This window comes from Neoarius graeffei, chromosome 22 (assembly GCF_027579695.1).
Source record: "Neoarius graeffei isolate fNeoGra1 chromosome 22, fNeoGra1.pri, whole genome shotgun sequence".
Lineage (NCBI taxonomy): Eukaryota > Metazoa > Chordata > Actinopteri > Siluriformes > Ariidae > Neoarius > Neoarius graeffei.
In genome coordinates, this window is record NC_083590.1 from 33459644 (window position 1) to 33477490 (window position 17847).

A 17847-nucleotide genomic window follows, 5' to 3' on the forward strand; every position below is an offset into this window, starting at 1 on the left:
TCATAACTTAAGAAAGGAAAAATAAAAATGATTTGTGCTAAACAAAAACAAGATATTTACTGCATATTTGGAAAATTAATGACAAAATGAATTTATTTCAAAAGTATATCATAGAAACACTCAGCCGTACATGAAATAACCTGGAAAATGAATGCAGGTCGTTTTTGACCCATGTTGTGCATTAGAAGGGTAGTGATACAAAAAGGGGTTTTATTCAAAAAGTAAGAAAGGAAAAAATAAAATAAGGATGTATGATGATCAAAAACAAGTTAATTGAGGAATACCTTGAATACTGAATGATGGAATTATCTCATCTCATTATCTGTAGCCGCTTTATCCTGTTCTACAGGGTCGCAGGCAAGCTGGAGCCTATCCCAGCTGACTACGGGCGAAAGGCGGGGTACACCCTGGACAAGTCGCCAGGTCATCACAGGGCTGACACATAGACACAGACAACCATTCACACTCACATTCACACCTACGCTCAATTTAGAGTCACCAGTTAACCTAACCTGCATGTCTTTGGACTGTGGGTGAAAACCGGAGCACCCGGAGGAAACCCACGCGGACACGGGGAGAACATGCAAACCCCACACAGAAAGGCCCTCGCCGGCCACGGGACTCGAACCCGGACCTTCTTGCTGTGAGGCGACAGCGCTAACCACTACACCACCGTGCCGCCCCATGATGGAATTAATTTATTGCAAAGATATAGAAGATAAAAACTCAGCCGGGTCACTTTTGACCCATGTTTTGCATCAAAGGGTTAACAGTTTTAACATGAAGTCAGTTTCGTTGATGTTATAAACTCTTCATTGATGGAAACTTGAGTGCAAAACTGTTCATGACAACTGCAGTCCTCAGCCATAAAAGCATTGCTGTAAGTGTCCAGAGCATCTTCCAAGTGTGACTTTCAACTGTCCATATGGGGCCGTCCTCCACAGGAGCGATGCGATGAGACGCAGTTATCCAATCAGTGGCATCCAATATGGCAGCAGAACAGTGCAAAAACTCTTGTAGCCTGCTATTGTCACCTGTCCGCCTCAAGGTTTGACATGGTGTGTGTTCTGAGATGCTTTTCTGCTCACCGTGGTTGTAAAGAGTGGTTGTTTGAGTTACCATAGCCTTCCTGTCATCTTGAACCAGTCTGGCCATTCTCCTCTGACGTTTCTCGTCAACAAGACGTTCCCATCTACAGAACTGCCGCTCAGTGGATGGCTTTTTTTGTTGTTATTTTTCCCATCATTGTATATGAATTCTAGAGACTGCTACTTATTAGCATATCTCAGGAAATCAGCATTTTCTGAAATACCCAAACTAGCCCATCGGTCAGCCATTGTTTTTCCCCATTGTAGGTATCATGCCGCCATCTTGTGTCAGAACTACAATTCCCAGGCAACTTCCGCGTGACCTACGTCACACGTGGGCGGGATCACCTACGTCAGTCTGCCATGCACGCATAAATCCAAGCGGAAGCTCCTCCATCTTCGTCTCTCACGTCTGGCTTCCGATGAATCTGGACGTATAAAGAGGTGCTCTCCATCAAAAAGACGTCGTCTTTCTTGCAAGATCCATCACTCATCGCGATTTTCTTACTTACCCTTGGCAAAGGTAAACTCTAGAGTCGCGCGATCTTTAAACTCAACCTGAGTTACAACCGGTTTACTTGCATTAGAAGTGACGTCACGACTGCAGCCCAGGCAGTTAAAAGTTAAGAAACGATTGAATCCTTTTTAACTCAAAAGCGCTGTGCATCTTATTCTGATCAGAGACTTTTCCTCACGAACGCTGAGGTTCGGACCAAGAATCCTCTGCTTTCCATGGGAACCACCCAAGTGCTCCGCTGGACCCGAAAGTTTTCTGCGCCTCCATCACGAGCGGCTCACGTGCTCCCACGGCGAGGCCCGAAACTACACCGGCGAATAGTTCTTCATATCTTGCTAAAGGCAGGATTAAGTAAGATTTTGGCATTTGGGCATAATTAAGATAGTCTTAGGAATTTGCTTTTATTTGAAATAGTGTGAATTTAAACCCAGGTTTATTCATTACACTATTAGACACGCAGCGTGTTGATTTATTTTGGTTCTATGTTCTCTCAATTGTTTAATAGATAGGCTGCGCATGCTTCTCTTTTTCTCTTATTCTTACTAACACTTTAATTTCCTTATCATACATTTTGGCCTTATCAAGGTTTCAGTGAGTTTGGTAATGTTATGAGTGTGGAATCTTTTTGTTACTGAGAAAACACGTGCTCAACAGGCCTGACCAGGCCTGATACACTTTAGATAGCTTCCCTTTGTCTTTAGCAACACGTGCTCAGTAGGCCTCATAAGGCCTAACAAACACACTTTAGCTAGGCCACAGGGCCTTTCACAAACGCATACTAGCAACACAAGGCTAATCTAGGCTTCCACCACGTGTAGTTAGCTACACGAGGCTAAACACAGAGCTAATCCTTTGTTCTATTTAGATAATATTCTTTTGTTTTAGCTAGCAACAAGCTAGGCCTCCACCACGTGTAGTTAGCTACACGAGGCTAAACACATGGTCAAGTCCTTCACACACACACCTCACTGCTTGTATATATTGATTTATTCTTTTTATCTTTGTTTTAATAAATTTATTTATTAAACAAACTGTGTTTATTTGTGTGAACGATATGAAGTCCCCAATCTTCTCAAAGAATTCAAAAAGGGTGCATAGAAAAGTTATGTAATGTGGTAAGTGATTGTAATAATTTGGAAATATACCATAATTTAGCTGTTTGGTAATTTATTATTAAGCACCAGGATTAATGGTATGATTCACTAAATGATTCATTGAACGATTCACCAAATGATTCACTAAACAATTCATTGAACGATTCACTAAATGATTCACTGAATGAGACTGATTCTATGGTATGATTCAATTCAAACGAGTCAAATTAAACGATTCAATGGGATTGATTCATTTTAATTATTGGCCTTCAAAATTTAATGAGACTGATTTAACGAGATTGATCACTTAATTTCAATAATTAACTGATTGCACCCACACCATTTTAAGATTTTAAGGCTTTTAATGACCATTCCTTACATGTACTTGCTGCTAATACGAACACTTTACAAAGTCATATTTATGATGTTTATATTTTTCAAACTCGATGCCATCTCTCTTCCCTAATTACTTTATTAATCGAGTCCGTATATGGTAAGTAATAACTAGGAAACATCAAACACTGCAATATAACCACTTGAACATATGGCATCTCGACAAATAAAACCCTGAAACTTGTATGCATGGTGTATGCACAGGATGTGTAGATATGACTGAATTTCTTACAAGTATTTCTGACACAACGATAACCCCAGTTCCAAAAAAGTTGGACCGCTGTAAATAAAAACAATGTGATAATTTGCAAATCATGGAAACCCTATATTTCAGTGAAAATTGCACAAAGACAACATATCAAATGTTGAAACTGAGATGTTATTGTTTTTTGAAAAATATATGCTCATTTTGAATTTGATGTCAGTAAAACGTTTCAAAAAAGTTGGGACAGGCATGGTTACCACTGTGTTGCATCACCTCTACTTTTAACAACATTCTGTAAATGTTTGGGAACTGAGGAGACCAATTGTTGTAGTTTTGAAAGAGAAATGTTGTCCCATTCTTGCCTGATATACTGTACAATTTCAGTTGCTCAACAGTTCGGGGTCTCCTTTGTCGTGGTTTGCGCTTCAAATGTTTTAAATGGCAGGCAGGTCTGGACTGCAGGCAGGCCAGTTTAGCACCTGGACTCTCTTACTACGGAGCTATGCAGCTTTGATATGTGCAGAAAGCGGTTTGGTATTGTCTTGCTGAAAGAAGGAAGGCCTTCCCTGAAAAAGATTTTGTCTGGATGGCAGCATATTGCTCTGAAACGTGTATATCTCATTCAGCATTAATGATGCCTTCCCAGATGTACAAGCCACCCATGTTATGTGCACTAATGCCCCCTCATACTGTCACAGATGCTGGCTTTTGAACTGTGCACTGATAACAAGCCGGATGCTCCGTCTCCTCTTTAGCCTATTTTGCGCTTCATAATGCACCAAATGTTAAAAGTAGAGGTGATGCAACACAATGGTAAACATGCCCCTGTGCCAACTTTTTTGAAATGTGTTGCTGACATCAAATTGAAAATGAGCATTTTTTTAAACAATAAAATTTCTCAGTTTCACTATTTATGTCGTCTTTGTACTATTTCCAATTAAATATAGGGATTCCATGATTTACAAATTATCGCATTCTGTTTTCATTTACAGTTTACACGGCATACCAACTTTTTTGAAATTGTGGTTGTATTTGAATAATTTTTAATTAAAGAAGCCTTTCTTTATACAAGCCCTATTTGTCTTTTTGGCAGGTTTTCAGGAGCACCTTGTATCCCCCTGACTTTCAGTCACGCATAGAGATCGTCCGTGCTAATTCCAGAGCGTCCTTAACTCACACCGACATGTCCATGAGTAAATCGGGGACTTTGCAGGTGAGCGTTATACAAGTAAAGATCACCATCATCAAATGTTTTCCCACATTTTAAAAGCAGTTTCTATTGCTTTATTGTGGATGACACCTACTTAATTACTGGATTGCTTCCCATAAACCACTCGTGTTTTTTTTGCTAGAAAGCTTCCTGCTTCTCTGTTCAGCAGTTACAGTGCAGTTAGAGCTTCTAGGATTTTTGGTTCTGAAAGTATACATTTGTACTTGCGCAGTATTGGTGGAAGATCAGTTAGTGAAGATCATATCATTACTTATTAGCTGATGAACCACAAGTTAAGGACTCATGCTTTCCAAAATGATGCACACTTCTAGTCTTACTGATTGTTCTGATCAGCCCAAAGTATTAGGAAGTAGTTACAGGACATTGTCGATCCTGGTACTGGACTTATCAGAGGCTCAGGGACAGTCAGTGCGTTTACATGCACATCCAAATCGAGCTACTGTCGGTAATCGAGCTAAGGGTCCCAGCAGAGGTGCCAGAGAAATCCAATCCTACATGCACACAAGGAAATCGAGCTATTGTGTGAGGTACATTGTGCACCCGAGCCACAGGTGGTGCTACACGCCCCATCGTGTTGGTACACTTCCGGTTGTCGTCATGAAGAGCAGCTATTCAAGAGTATAAACAAAGTTATCAGCAGTGTTGCCAGATACTGCTGACGTTTTCCAGCCCAAAACATGTTCAAATCCGCCAAAATGCACTTAAAACCGCCCAATCTGGCAACACTGGCAGTTCCGTGTTCACAAGTTCCGTGCTCAAGCTGTTAGGCTTGCTCTAACAGACTGTATGGCTACAAACTGTCCTGCGCAGACCACTGTTTTGTAAGACAACTTATTTTGCACAATTGTATATTTTTCTGAAGTCCATTTTTTGCTTACAATTTAACTTATGCCTTAATAAACACACACAAAGTTCAATTGTTTTGTTTTTATTGACATTCTTCAGATGTTGGACATCTATATATATATATATATATATATATATATATATATATATATATATATATATATATATATATACACACACACACACACACACACACACACACACACAGAAATACAGTGACTTGTTTATGTACACAATTCACAGCTATGCAACAGCTGTACAGATGTATTTGGTGATACAGTAAGTGAGATAAATTTTAACAGTGCAAACAATGCCACAAAAAGAAAAGATTCATGCCGTTGTCATGATTCGTTGTCATGCCGACCGAGGCTGTCGTGTTTCCCACTTGTGGTCTCGTCACTCGTCACTTCCGGAAGGGGCAGTGCTGAAGTAAGTAGCTCGACTACGTAGCTCGATTACGAGAAATCAAGTTCGGTTCGATTTCAGCCTAGCTAAGGTGTTTCCATGGCATTTAGAACTTCGATTTCAGTCGAGCAACGGCAGAAATTCGATTTTCTCTATGTGCATGTAAACGCACTGACTGATTAAATAAGACGATTGCACAGAATCAAATGACTAACCCAGTGTAACTACTTTGTAGTTCTAATATGCAGATATACAAATGTAACCATGGTTCTGTGAAGTCTGGATAACCACTACAGGTGGTGTGAAACACGTTGTGCTCTTGTGCATGTGAGCACATGTGTTGAGTGATGTGGGATGCAGTATTTGCAGCAAATACCACCATCATACAGCCATCTTTCCCTGGAAATGTCTCAGAAAAACAAAAGAAACCTGACAGGCTTGTAGAACCACAGTTACATGCATTCTATTTTACCCCTACTAACAACCAGGGGTGGTGTAAAACACCGGGATAATGCATGCCAACGATGTCATGAGAAGCAGGACTACCTTGGAAGGTACTCAGAGGGTGATGTTGACCTTGCAGAACCCACAGAAGGTGGATGGTGACATAGACTTCTTGGAGTGGTAAGCCTCTAAATTAAGGCTCATGAGGAGAAGCCGTTCCTTGTAGAATGGCACATCACTGTAGGGGTTACACGTCCAGCCCGTGTACGTGGCCAATGTATTGATTGTCCACCACCCAGCAGATCAGCTTCTGCTTAGAAAAGGAAGTCTTTGTGTTTTAGCTCCTAAGCAAATGAACACTTGGTGTGAGGATTGGATGTTACCCATCTGGTCCATATAAAACCACAGCGAGTGTACTGGTCACAGTAAGGCTGCAAGGTCAATAGACTGATTTACAAGGATAGGTGAAATGACCTTTGGGCAGAAATCCACGGTTCAGCCACAAGGTCAAGCCAAAGTCATCTGGCCACCAGTTCATACAAGATTGCTACACTGCATTGCTACAGCATGTAACGTCCTTAAAATTTTAGCTCATCAAAGTAATGAGATTGAATCAAAATCTATGGGACCCGAACGGGATGCTGCTGTAGTGCCCTGCGTTGGCTGCCACGTTCACCTTTTAGCATTTAAATGGGGACCTAAAACTGTTCAGCAGCCCCTGGATTTAAAAAAAAAAAACAGCCTAACTACAACCCCAGTTCCAAAAAAAGTTGGAACACTGTGTAAAACATAAATAAAAACAGAATGTGAAGATTTACAAATCATAAAAACCCTGTATTTCATTGAAAATAGTACAAAGACAACGTATCAAATGTTGAAACAGAAATTTTATTGGGTTTTTTGAAAAAAAAAATGCTCATTTTGAATTTGATGTCCGCAACATGTTTCTGAAAAGTTGGGACAGGGGCAACAAAAGACTGGAAAAATTGTATAATGCTAAAATAATAATAATAATAATAATAATAATAATAATAATTTGGTTAATTGGAAACAGTTAATTAACCAAATTAGGTTATTTAACTGTTATTTAACAACATGTAACCAAATTGGTAACATGATTGGGTATAAAAAGAGCATCCCAGAGAGGCGGAGTCTCTCAGAAGTAAAGATGGGGAGGGGTTCACGGCTCTGTGAAAGACTGCCTGGGCAAACAGTGCAACAATTTAAGAATAATGTTCTTCAATGTAAAATTGCAAAGAATTTGGGGATCACATCATCTATGATAGATAATGTCATTAAAAGATTCAGAGAATCTGGAGAAATCTCTGTATGCAAGAGACAAGGCTGAAAACTGACATTGGATGCCTGTGATCTTCAGGCCCTCAGGACACACTGCATTAAAAGCAGACACGCGTCTGTAGTGGAAATCAATGTATGGGTTCAAGGACACTTCAGAAAACCATCGTCTGGGAAAACAGTTCATTACTGCATCCACAAATGCAAGTTAAAACCAGATATAAACAATATCCAGAAACACCATCACCTTCTCTGGGCCCGAGCTCTTTTACGATGGACTGAGGCGAAGTGGAAAATTGTCCCAAGGTCTGACGAATCAAAAGTTGAAATTCTTTTCAGAAATCATGGACCCCACGTCCTCCAGGCTAAAGAGGAGAGGGACCATCCAGCTTGTTATCAGTGCACAGTTCAAAAGCCAGCAAGTTTGATGGTATGAGGGGGCATTAGTGCACATGACATGGGTAGCTTGTACATCTGGGAAGGCATCATTAATGCTGAACGATATATACATGTTTCAGGGCAATATGCTGCCATCCAGACAAAATCTTTTTCAGGGAAGGCCTTCCTTCTTTCAGCAAGACAATACCAAACCGCTTTCTGCACATATTAAAACTGCATAGCTCTGTCGTAAAAGAGTCCAGGTGCTAAACTGGCCTGCCTGCAGTCCAGACCTGTCTGCCATTTAAAACATTTGAAGCGCAAAATACGACAAAGGAGACCCTGAACTGTTGAGCAACTGAAATTGTGTATCAGGCAAGAATGGGACAACATTTTTCTTTCAAAACTACAGCAATTGGTCTCCTCAGTTCCCAAACGTTTACAGATTGTTGTTAAAAGTAAAGGTGATGCAACACAGTGGTAAACATGCCCGTCCCAACTTTTTTGAAACGTTTTACTGACATCAAATTCAAAATGAGCATATATTTTTCAAAATAATACAATTTCTCAGTTTCAACATTTGCTATGTTGTCTTTGTGCTATTTTCACTGAAATGTGGGGTTTCCATGATTTTGCAAATTATTGCGTTGTGTTTTTATGTACAGTTTACACAGCGTCTCAACTTTTTTGGAATTGTGGTTGTAAATAATACTTGTAAAAATGCTTGTAGTAAAGAAGAAACCACACTCACTGAGGTAGAAAGCAATGACAGGAGGGAATCCCCACTACTGATCTTAAGGTCGGGAGTTTAAATCACTGTCCCATCAAGTTCTCACTGTTGGATCCTTGAACTAGGCCTTTAAGGCTGCAACTGCTCAGTTATTTCTTGTCCCAGTTGTAAGTTGCTTTGGATGAAAGTGTCAGCCAAAGTGAGATAAATGTAAACTGTAAAAAGGATACCTGTAAGTTCAACCGTAGTCAAGCAGATATTGTGTTCACGTGTGACTTTGGCGGTTAGGAGGGACGTAGAACTAAAGCTGTCATACCAAACACAATTACAACCCCGATTCCAAAAAAGTTGGGACAAAGTACAAATTGTAAATAAAAACGGAATTTCCAAAGAAAAAGGCCGCACCTTGCATATAATGTCCTTTTATTATATGCAAGGTGCGGCCTTTTTCTTTGGAAATTATGTTGCACATTTGGGTCAGCACCCTTACATTAGGAATTATTTAAGAGTGAAGCCTGCTCCAAGTAGAAAAAATACTTAAATAAAAACGGAATGCAATGATGTGGAAGTTTCAAAATTCCATATTTTATTTAGAATAGAACATAGATGACACATCAAATGTTTAAACTGAGAAAATGTATCATTTAAAGAGAAAAATTAGGTGATTTTAAATTTCATGACAACACCACATCTCAAAAAAGTTGGGACAAGGCCATGTTTACCACTGTGAGACATCCCCTTTTCTCTTTACAACAGTCTGTAAACGTCTGGGGACTGAGGAGACAAGTTGCTCAAGTTTAGGGATAGGAATGTTAACCCATTCTTGTCTAATGTAGGATTCTAGTTGCTCAACTGTCTTAGGACTTTTTTGTCGTATCTTGCGTTTTATGATGCGCCAAATGTTTTCTATGGGTGAAAGATCTGGACTGCAGGCTGGCCAGTTCAGTACCCGGACCCTTCTTCTACGCAGCCATGATGCTGTAATTGATGCAGTCTGTGGTTTGGCATTGTCATGTTGGAAAATGCAAGGTCTTCCCTGAAAGAGACGTCGTCTGGATGGGAGCATATGTTGCTCTAGAACCTGGATATACCTTTCAGCATTGATGGTGTCTTTCCAGATGTGTAAGCTGCCCATGCCACACGCACTAATGCAACCCCATACCATCAGAGATGCAGGCTTCTGAACTGAGCGCTGATAACAACTTGGGTCGTCCTTCTCCTCTTTAGTCCGAATGACACGGCGTCCCTGATTTCCATAAAGAACTTCAAATTTTGATTCGTCTGACCACAGAACAGTTTTCCACTTTGCCACAGTCCATTTTAAATGAGCCTTGGCCCAGAGAAGACGTCTGCGCTTCTGGATCATGTTTAGATATGGCTTCTTCTTTGAAATATAGAGTTTTAGCTGGCAACGGCGGATGGCACGGTGAATTGTGTTCACAGATAATGTTCTCTGGAAATATTCCTGAGCCCATTTTGTGATTTCCAATACAGAAGCATGCCTGTATGTGATGCAGTGCCGTCTAAGGGCCCGAAGATCACGGGCACCCAGTATGGTTTTCCGGCCTTGACCCTTACGCACAGAGATTCTTCCAGATTCTCTGAATCTTTTGATGATATTATGCACTGTAGATGATGATATGTTCAAACTCTTTGCAATTTTACACTGTCGAACTCCTTTCTGATATTGCTCCACTATTTGTCGGTGCAGAATTAGGGGGATTGGTGATCCTCTTCCCATCTTTACTTCTGAGAGCCGCTGCCACTCCAAGATGCTCTTTTTATACCCAGTCATGTTAATGACCTATTGCCAATTGACCTAATGAGTTGCAATTTGGTCCTCCAGCTGTTCCTTTTTTGTACCTTTAACTTTTCCAGCCTCTTATTGCTCCTGTCCCAACTTTTTTGAGATGTGTTGCTGTCATGAAATTTCAAATGAGCCAATATTTGGCATGAAATTTCAAAACGTCTCACTTTCGACATCTGATATGTTGTCTATGTTCTATTGTGAATACAATATCAGTTTTTGAGATTTGTAAATTATTGCATTCCGTTTTTATTTACAATTTGTACTTTTGTCCCAACTTTTTTGGAATCGGGGTTGTATTACATATTGTTCGAGGATAGTCAAGGTAGTTAAGATGTGTGTTTTTTTTTTTTTTTTTTTTTGTAGTTGTCACTGTAAAGGTAGGAGTATAGTTAGCAAAAGAAAGTTAATGATCTGTGCTTGATAGTGCATTTTAAATGTGCTGACGTAGCATGAGCTCTGAAATTGTGAAAGCAGAATGAAACTGTTTGTGACCATAACAACAGGCAACAACAATTTAAAAAAAAAAAAAAAGACTTGACTGCAGTCCAAATCAAACAGGTAGCCAATGTAATGAGTAAGATTTGAGCTCCGTGTTTTCAAATTGAACCTGAAGCTCGTTACAACTTGGGAGTTTCCTCAAAGGGGAATTTCGTTGCATGGGTTGCATGCCCCATCACAATGATATGAAACACACCTTATAAATTTTTGCTTGATGATTCAGTGTCAAGTATCAGTCTCGATACGTTAAAACAACAAAGCTAAATAGTTTGTTTCTGAAACAGTCAAGGATTACAAAAGGACCGAAGAAAGGGGTCGAAGAAGAGGAGGAGGAGGAGGAGGAGGAAGATGATGACGATGATGATGACGACGACGATGATGATGATGATTTGGAGGAGGTTACAGATGATGACAAATAAGCAACCTGCTTAACTGCGTCTTGTGCCATAGTATTTTTTTTTTAACAGTGTTGTAACTGATGTTTTTCAACTTCACAAATATCTAATGTGCAATTAATCAACCAGCAGTAATTATGTCTCTATTAGTGCCTGTAAAAATTAGGTTTTTTGTGTTTTACATAAAGCATGTGCATTATCGGGGCGGGAGGGTTTTTTGTTTGTTTGTTTTAATTCTTTTTTCCTTTTTTTTTTTTTTTTAACTATGATTTTGAAACGAATCATCTGACTCGCTAGTGCCAACAGTGTTTATTTCTGAGTACAGTGTTAAAGATTAAATTTGATCTGGTGAATTAATATGTGACCAGATAAACTCCAGTTGTTATTTCTAAACGATTGCTTAATGGTGTCAAATCAATTCTTGCACAATAAGTGGCTCAGAGTGGAAAATGAATAGCAAAGTGACGGCTCAAAGGTCTTCAGAGTCCTCTAATATACACTCGCTGGCCACTTTATTAGGGACACCAGGACACCCATCAATGTATTTATCCATGCATTGAAGATGGAAAAACGAATTATTTTAGCGCACAGCAGTTTCTAGAGTGCTAACAGATTGGTGTGAACACAAAGCAAAAAACATCCAGTGAGTGGCAGTTGTGCATGTGGTCAGAGGAGAATAAGCAGACTGGTTCGAACTGACAGGAAGGCCTCAGTAACTAAAATAAGCACTCTTTTTTTACAACCGTGGTGAGCAGAAAAGCATTTTCGCACAACATATCAAACCTTGAGGAGGATGGGCTACAGCTGAAGAGCACACCAAGTTCTGCTCCTGTAGCTAAGAACAGGAATCTGAGACAATAGTGAGCACAGGACGTACCGAAACACGTCACCAGATTTTTATTTGAGTGATTCCACGCTTATGGGTACTGAAATGGGGACATGAACTTATTTTTAAAAATTCACCTAAAACCATTTCTTTTTTTTTTTACCATCAGGTCACAAAACATGTAATCTTTAATGAATGATATGTTAAAAGATAACTTTAATTTTCTGAGATGTAATAAAAACATATTTATATGCCAAAGTCAGAACGTAACAGAAGTGTTGTGGACATATATATTCTCAATTTTAACAATGTAGAATTACTTTTTGAAACATAGGAAGGTGATGTTTTAGCAAATATAATTAATAAACATGTGTAGTAGAATAAACATACGCATTCTTTCAATAAGATTAACATGGTATAGAGCTAGATTGTAATTAATTTGTAACAGACGCGAGATGGACAATCGTAACAGAAGTAATGTAACAGACATCATTTTGGAACTCATAGGCTTGACTTTGGCATATAAATATGTTTTTATTACATCTCAGAAAATTAAAGTTATCTTTTAACATATCATTCATTAAAGATTACATGTTTTGTGACCTGATGGTAAAAAAAGAAATGGTTTTAGGTGAATAAGTTCATGTCCCCATTTCAGTACCCATAAGCGTGGAATCACTCATTTATTATTTTTTTAATACTCAAACCAGCTTGTCTATCAGTCAGGATTTTATGTCACATGATTGCCTGGTGGGCGGCAGGGTGGTGTAGTGGTTAGCGCTGTCGCCTCACAGCAAGAAGGTCCAGGTTCGAGCCCTGTGGCCGGCGAGGGCCTTTCTGTGTGGAGTTTGCATGTTCTCCCCGTGGGTTTCCTCCGGGTGCTCCGGTTTCCCCCACAGTCCAAAGACATGCAGGTTAGGTTAACTGGTGACTCTAAATTGAGCGTAGGTGTGAATGTGAGTGTGAATGGTTGTCTGTGTCTATGTGTCAGCCCTGTGATGACCTGGCGACTTGTCCAGGGTGTACCCCGCCTTTCGCCCGTAGTCAGCTGGGATAGGCTCCAGCTTGCCTGCAACCCTGTAGAACAGGATAAAGCGACTAGAGATGAGATGAGATTGCCTGGTTGGACAATTGCAAAACCATGCAGGTCTAAAGATGTTTCTAATAAACTGGCCAGTGATTGCATACATAGTGCAGGTATATATAGTATCGCCACAATGGAGCCTGACCCACCCGGAGCTCTGCGTCACCGTCCTTTATGGTTTTTGTGTCATGCATGAGTCAGCCGGAGTGAAATGAAGATCAGCTTTCTCCCTTCTGCCCTTCTCTCTCTCTCTCTCTCTCTCTCTCTCTCTCTCTCTCTCTCTCACTCACACATACTCACTACTGCAGGCTGCATGTGTGATTAATATGCAGCATCTTAGCATTCAGCATACAGAGATGGAACGTGCTGCTGCAAGTTCTTTTCAGCTTGAATAAAATATGTACGTCCAAACCCTCATTTGAGAGAAGGAAATGGAGACAAAGAGAGGCCAGTCTTTGATGATGTGAGTCATTGACGCCGTGCGTGTGTGTGAGAGAGAGAGCAATAGAAATCGACTGAGTGACTCACTGTAACTCGCCTAGCCAATCCGACCATACCGGATACAGTATATATGTCGGAGACAGGTGGTCAGTGGACAAACTGATAAAGACAGCCATAGATGTGTTTTACAATAAACACAGTTTGAGTATAATTATCAACTCGTGCTACTTAACACCAAGTCTCATGTGATGATCGTTCAAAAGCATACACGACTGCGATTGTTTTGCTCCGCCGTGTGCTGGACTGGATACTCCCTGTATTTGGAGTGCAAACTATAGTGACTCACTTGCATAAACAAAAGCCATTATTTGACAAAAACAAATACACAGACGTGAAAATGAAGAATAGTGCATACAATAGTGGCTACTGTGTGACCGTACAACCTGGAGACTTGCTGTTAACAGAAAAGAATCAAAAACGTGGTGGTGTGATGACGCACGATGCGAGCGGATGTGAAGCAGAGTTACTCTTACTACCCCGAAGTTGATGCATTTCCAATAACAGCAGGTCACGAGTTGTTTTATTCCTCTTATTCCACACCAATTTGTCACCAATGTTTTAAACAAATGAATATCTCATACTTGAGTCTATAAAAAGACAAATTTCTTCCTGTTATCATTTGTTTTTCCAGCTACAAACAATCATTCCTGTACTCGCCTCTTCTTTTTCTCTTTCTCTTGAAGATAATAAGGCAAAAAAAAAAAATCTCAGCTTGTCTTGTAAACGAGAAACCCAGAAAAGACATTCCTGTGGCAGAAAACTGACTGCGACACTGGAGACCCCTTCCATAAATGTTCACCAAACATTCGAGAGGAAACTTCACATCATTTATACATTTTCCTTTGTTCCATAACACGTTTTTCAAAATCCCTTTACGAGTGCCTGGTATGTACCGTACATTAAGTCCCTGTAAATGAGCTGTTACAAAAACCACGGACACTACTGTCAGAGCTGCTGTTAGAATAGAAAATGAATTGGCCTTCTGACCAATCAGATTATGTCTATTAATGTATTATCACAACAAGTTTAATATTTGCCTACATTCACTGCATTTACACGCACAAAGTATTCCAGTTGTTGCCCTTATTCGGAAAAAGACAATATTCCTGTTAAGCTGATTATATGGCTAAAAAGATCAACTGTGAGCTACTGTTCACTTACATACAGTATTCCCCCCCCCCCCCCCCACTCTCACTTATATCAGAATGCAAGCAATCAAAGGAATAGGACACTTATTATGAATGTTGACTTCAACAAATAATTAACCCTGAAACAAGTAAGTAAAGAGCAGTGTCTCTCCCCAGGGACTTCAAACAGCATCCTGGGAAACTGTCATTTTGAAATAGCATTTTGCTTCTTGAAATAGTGTCAAAATCCACCCTATATGATTCGCAAATACATTCAGTCGGTAAACAGGAGGTCGATGTGGGACAGACCTGAAAACAGTATACACGGTATAGAACCCCAAGCTGAAGCTCGGTACCAAATATCAAGCAGTTGTGATTTGTAGTTGCTGAGAAAAATGTTACGAAAATTGTGTAAATCCACGCTATATGTTTTATAAATACATTCAGTCGGTAAACAGGAAGTCGATGTGCGACAGACCTGAAAACGGTATACACGGTATAGAACCCCAAGCTGAAGCTCGGTACCAAATATCAAGCAGTTGTGATTTGTAGTTGTTGAGAAAAATGTTATGAAAATTTTGTAAATCCACGCTATCTCATCTCATTATCTCTAGCCGCTTTATCCTGTTCTACAGGGTCGCAGGCAAGCTGGAGCCTATCCCAGCTGACTACGGGCGAAAGGCGGGGTACACCCTGGACAAGTCGCCAGGTCATCACAGGGCTGACACATAGACAACCATTCACACTCACATTCACACCTACGGTCAATTTAGAGTCACCAGTTAACCTAACCTGCATGTCTTTGGACTGTGGGGGAAACCGGAGCACCCGGAAGAAACCCACGCAGACATGGGGAGAACATGCAAACTCCGCACAGAAAGGCCCTCGCCGGCCACGGGGCTCGAACCCGGACCTTCTTGCTGTGAGGCGACAGTACTAACCACTACACCACCGTGCCGCCCCAAGTCCACGCTATATGTTTTATAAATGTATTCAGTCGGTAAACAGAAAGTGCGACAGACCTGAAAACGGTATACACGGTATCGAACCCCAAGCTGAAGTTTGGTACCAATTGGCTATGATTTGTGGTTGCTGAGAAAAAAGGTGTTTCGGACAGACGGAGATACGGACGGACAGAGGTAAACCAGAATCACACACACACACACACACCTTCAGACTGGGGGTATAATGAAAATGAATATTCAATTAATATTCTCGTTTACATTCAGCTGTGCAAACTCTGATTGTCTAGTTGTTTTGTATACAAACAGCTAAGAGCCCGTGTGTTACAAACTGCTGTAAAAAACCCACTTGAGACGCGTATTCCAAATCCACTGTATGCATGTCCAAAGAATGCGCCTAAAACCCAAATAATATCAGCGCATCGCACGTCTTAATCAGAAAATTGCTAAATTTGGACAAAGGCCAAATTCAGAATATACAAACGGAATATACTGTTTACATTACTGTATCAAATTCAGAATATCGTCATATTCGGAATAATAGTGGAATGTTATCGTGCATGTAAACATACAGATTGAAACATTTGTGTACCCATAATTCCCATTAGGGGGTAAACATCAGCTTCTCTTTTAGGGGTTAGAAGAAGCCAAGAAACCTTTATTTTACACTCAAGCACAGGCTTAAGCACACAGTGAAATTCCTCATCTGTATTTAACCCACACATGCACACACAAGTGAGCAGTGAGCACACAAATACCCAGAGCAGTGGGCAGCGATGCTACAGCGCCCCGGGAGCAGTTGAGGGTTAGGTGGCTTACTGAAGGGCACTTCAGCCCAACCTCAGCCCAAGGCTGCCCCATGTTAACCTAACCTGCATGTCTTTGGACTGTGGGGGAAACCGGAGCACCCGGAGGAAACCCACGTGGACACGGGGAGAACATGCAAACTCCACACAGAAAGGCCCTCGCCGGCCACGGGGCTCGAACCCAGAACCTTCTTGCTGTGAGGTGACAGTGCGAACGACTACACCCGTGTCGGGTTCACATGTGACTTACAAATCATCGATAGAACATGATTCTAAAAATGTATGAAAAATGTCAAGATGTTGAATCACACACAAGAAGACAAAACCTAATTATATTTGATCAGCCTTAACTGTAAAATAAATTCCACAGACACCCTCCTCATTACAAAACCAACTATTTAAATACTGGGCTCATTTTCAAACGTTTACTCATTTTTGGCTCATTCAGGATATTTATTGGAGCCATGAAGCTTTTTATTTTATTATTTTGAGTCAGATCGACGTTAGTTATAAGCTGCTTGTTATTGAGTTGAATTAAGCCCACAGACTAACAACCAGAATAACTAAATAATATAATATAATATAATATAATATAATATAATATAATATAATGATGTGGGCGGCACGGTGGTGTAGTGGTTAGCACTGTCGCCTCACAGCAAGAAGGTCCGGGTTCAAGCCCCGTGGCCGGCGAGGGCCTTTCTGTGTGGAGTTTGCATGTTCTCCCCGTGTCCGCGTGGGTTTCCTCTGGGTGCTCCGGTTTCCCCCACAGTCCAAAGACATGCAGGTTAGGTTAACTGGTGACTCTAAACTGACCGTAGGTGTGAATGTGAGTGTGAATGGTTGTCTGTGTCTATGTGTCAGCCCTGTGATGACCTGGCGACTTGTCCAGGGTGTACCCCGCCTTTCGCCCGTAGTCAGCTGGGATAGGCTCCAGCTTGCCTGCGACCCTGTAGAACAGGATAAAGTGGCTACAGATAATGAGATGAGATGATATGGCACGGTTGCGTGAAGATATGATGTTTATATTCGAGTGGTGAACATATTCATGAGTGAGCGAACCAAAGGAATGAAAATATTTTCAACATGAGAAGATAAACTTCATATCTTCACACAACTGTGTAATGCTCTTTATATTATATGGACACATCCCCCCCCAAAAAAAAATACACAACTTACTCAAAAGAATTTAAATTTTGACCTGGTTTGCC

At 40.6% G+C, this 17847-nt stretch overlaps 1 protein-coding gene across 2 annotated transcripts in view; it reads left to right on the forward strand.

Annotated features, from left to right (window-relative positions):
• Positions 1-11723, forward strand: part of cibar1 (CBY1 interacting BAR domain containing 1) — a 95908-nt gene extending 84185 nt beyond the window's left edge. For both annotated transcript variants that reach the window (XM_060904747.1, XM_060904746.1), the window contains 2 exons: positions 4391-4510; positions 11220-11723. In XM_060904747.1, the coding sequence (XP_060760730.1) occupies positions 4391-4510; positions 11220-11354 (255 nt within the window). In that variant the 3' untranslated portion in view covers positions 11355-11723. The remainder of the gene's footprint in view (positions 1-4390; positions 4511-11219) is intronic.
• Positions 11724-17847: the final 6124 nt, after the last annotated feature.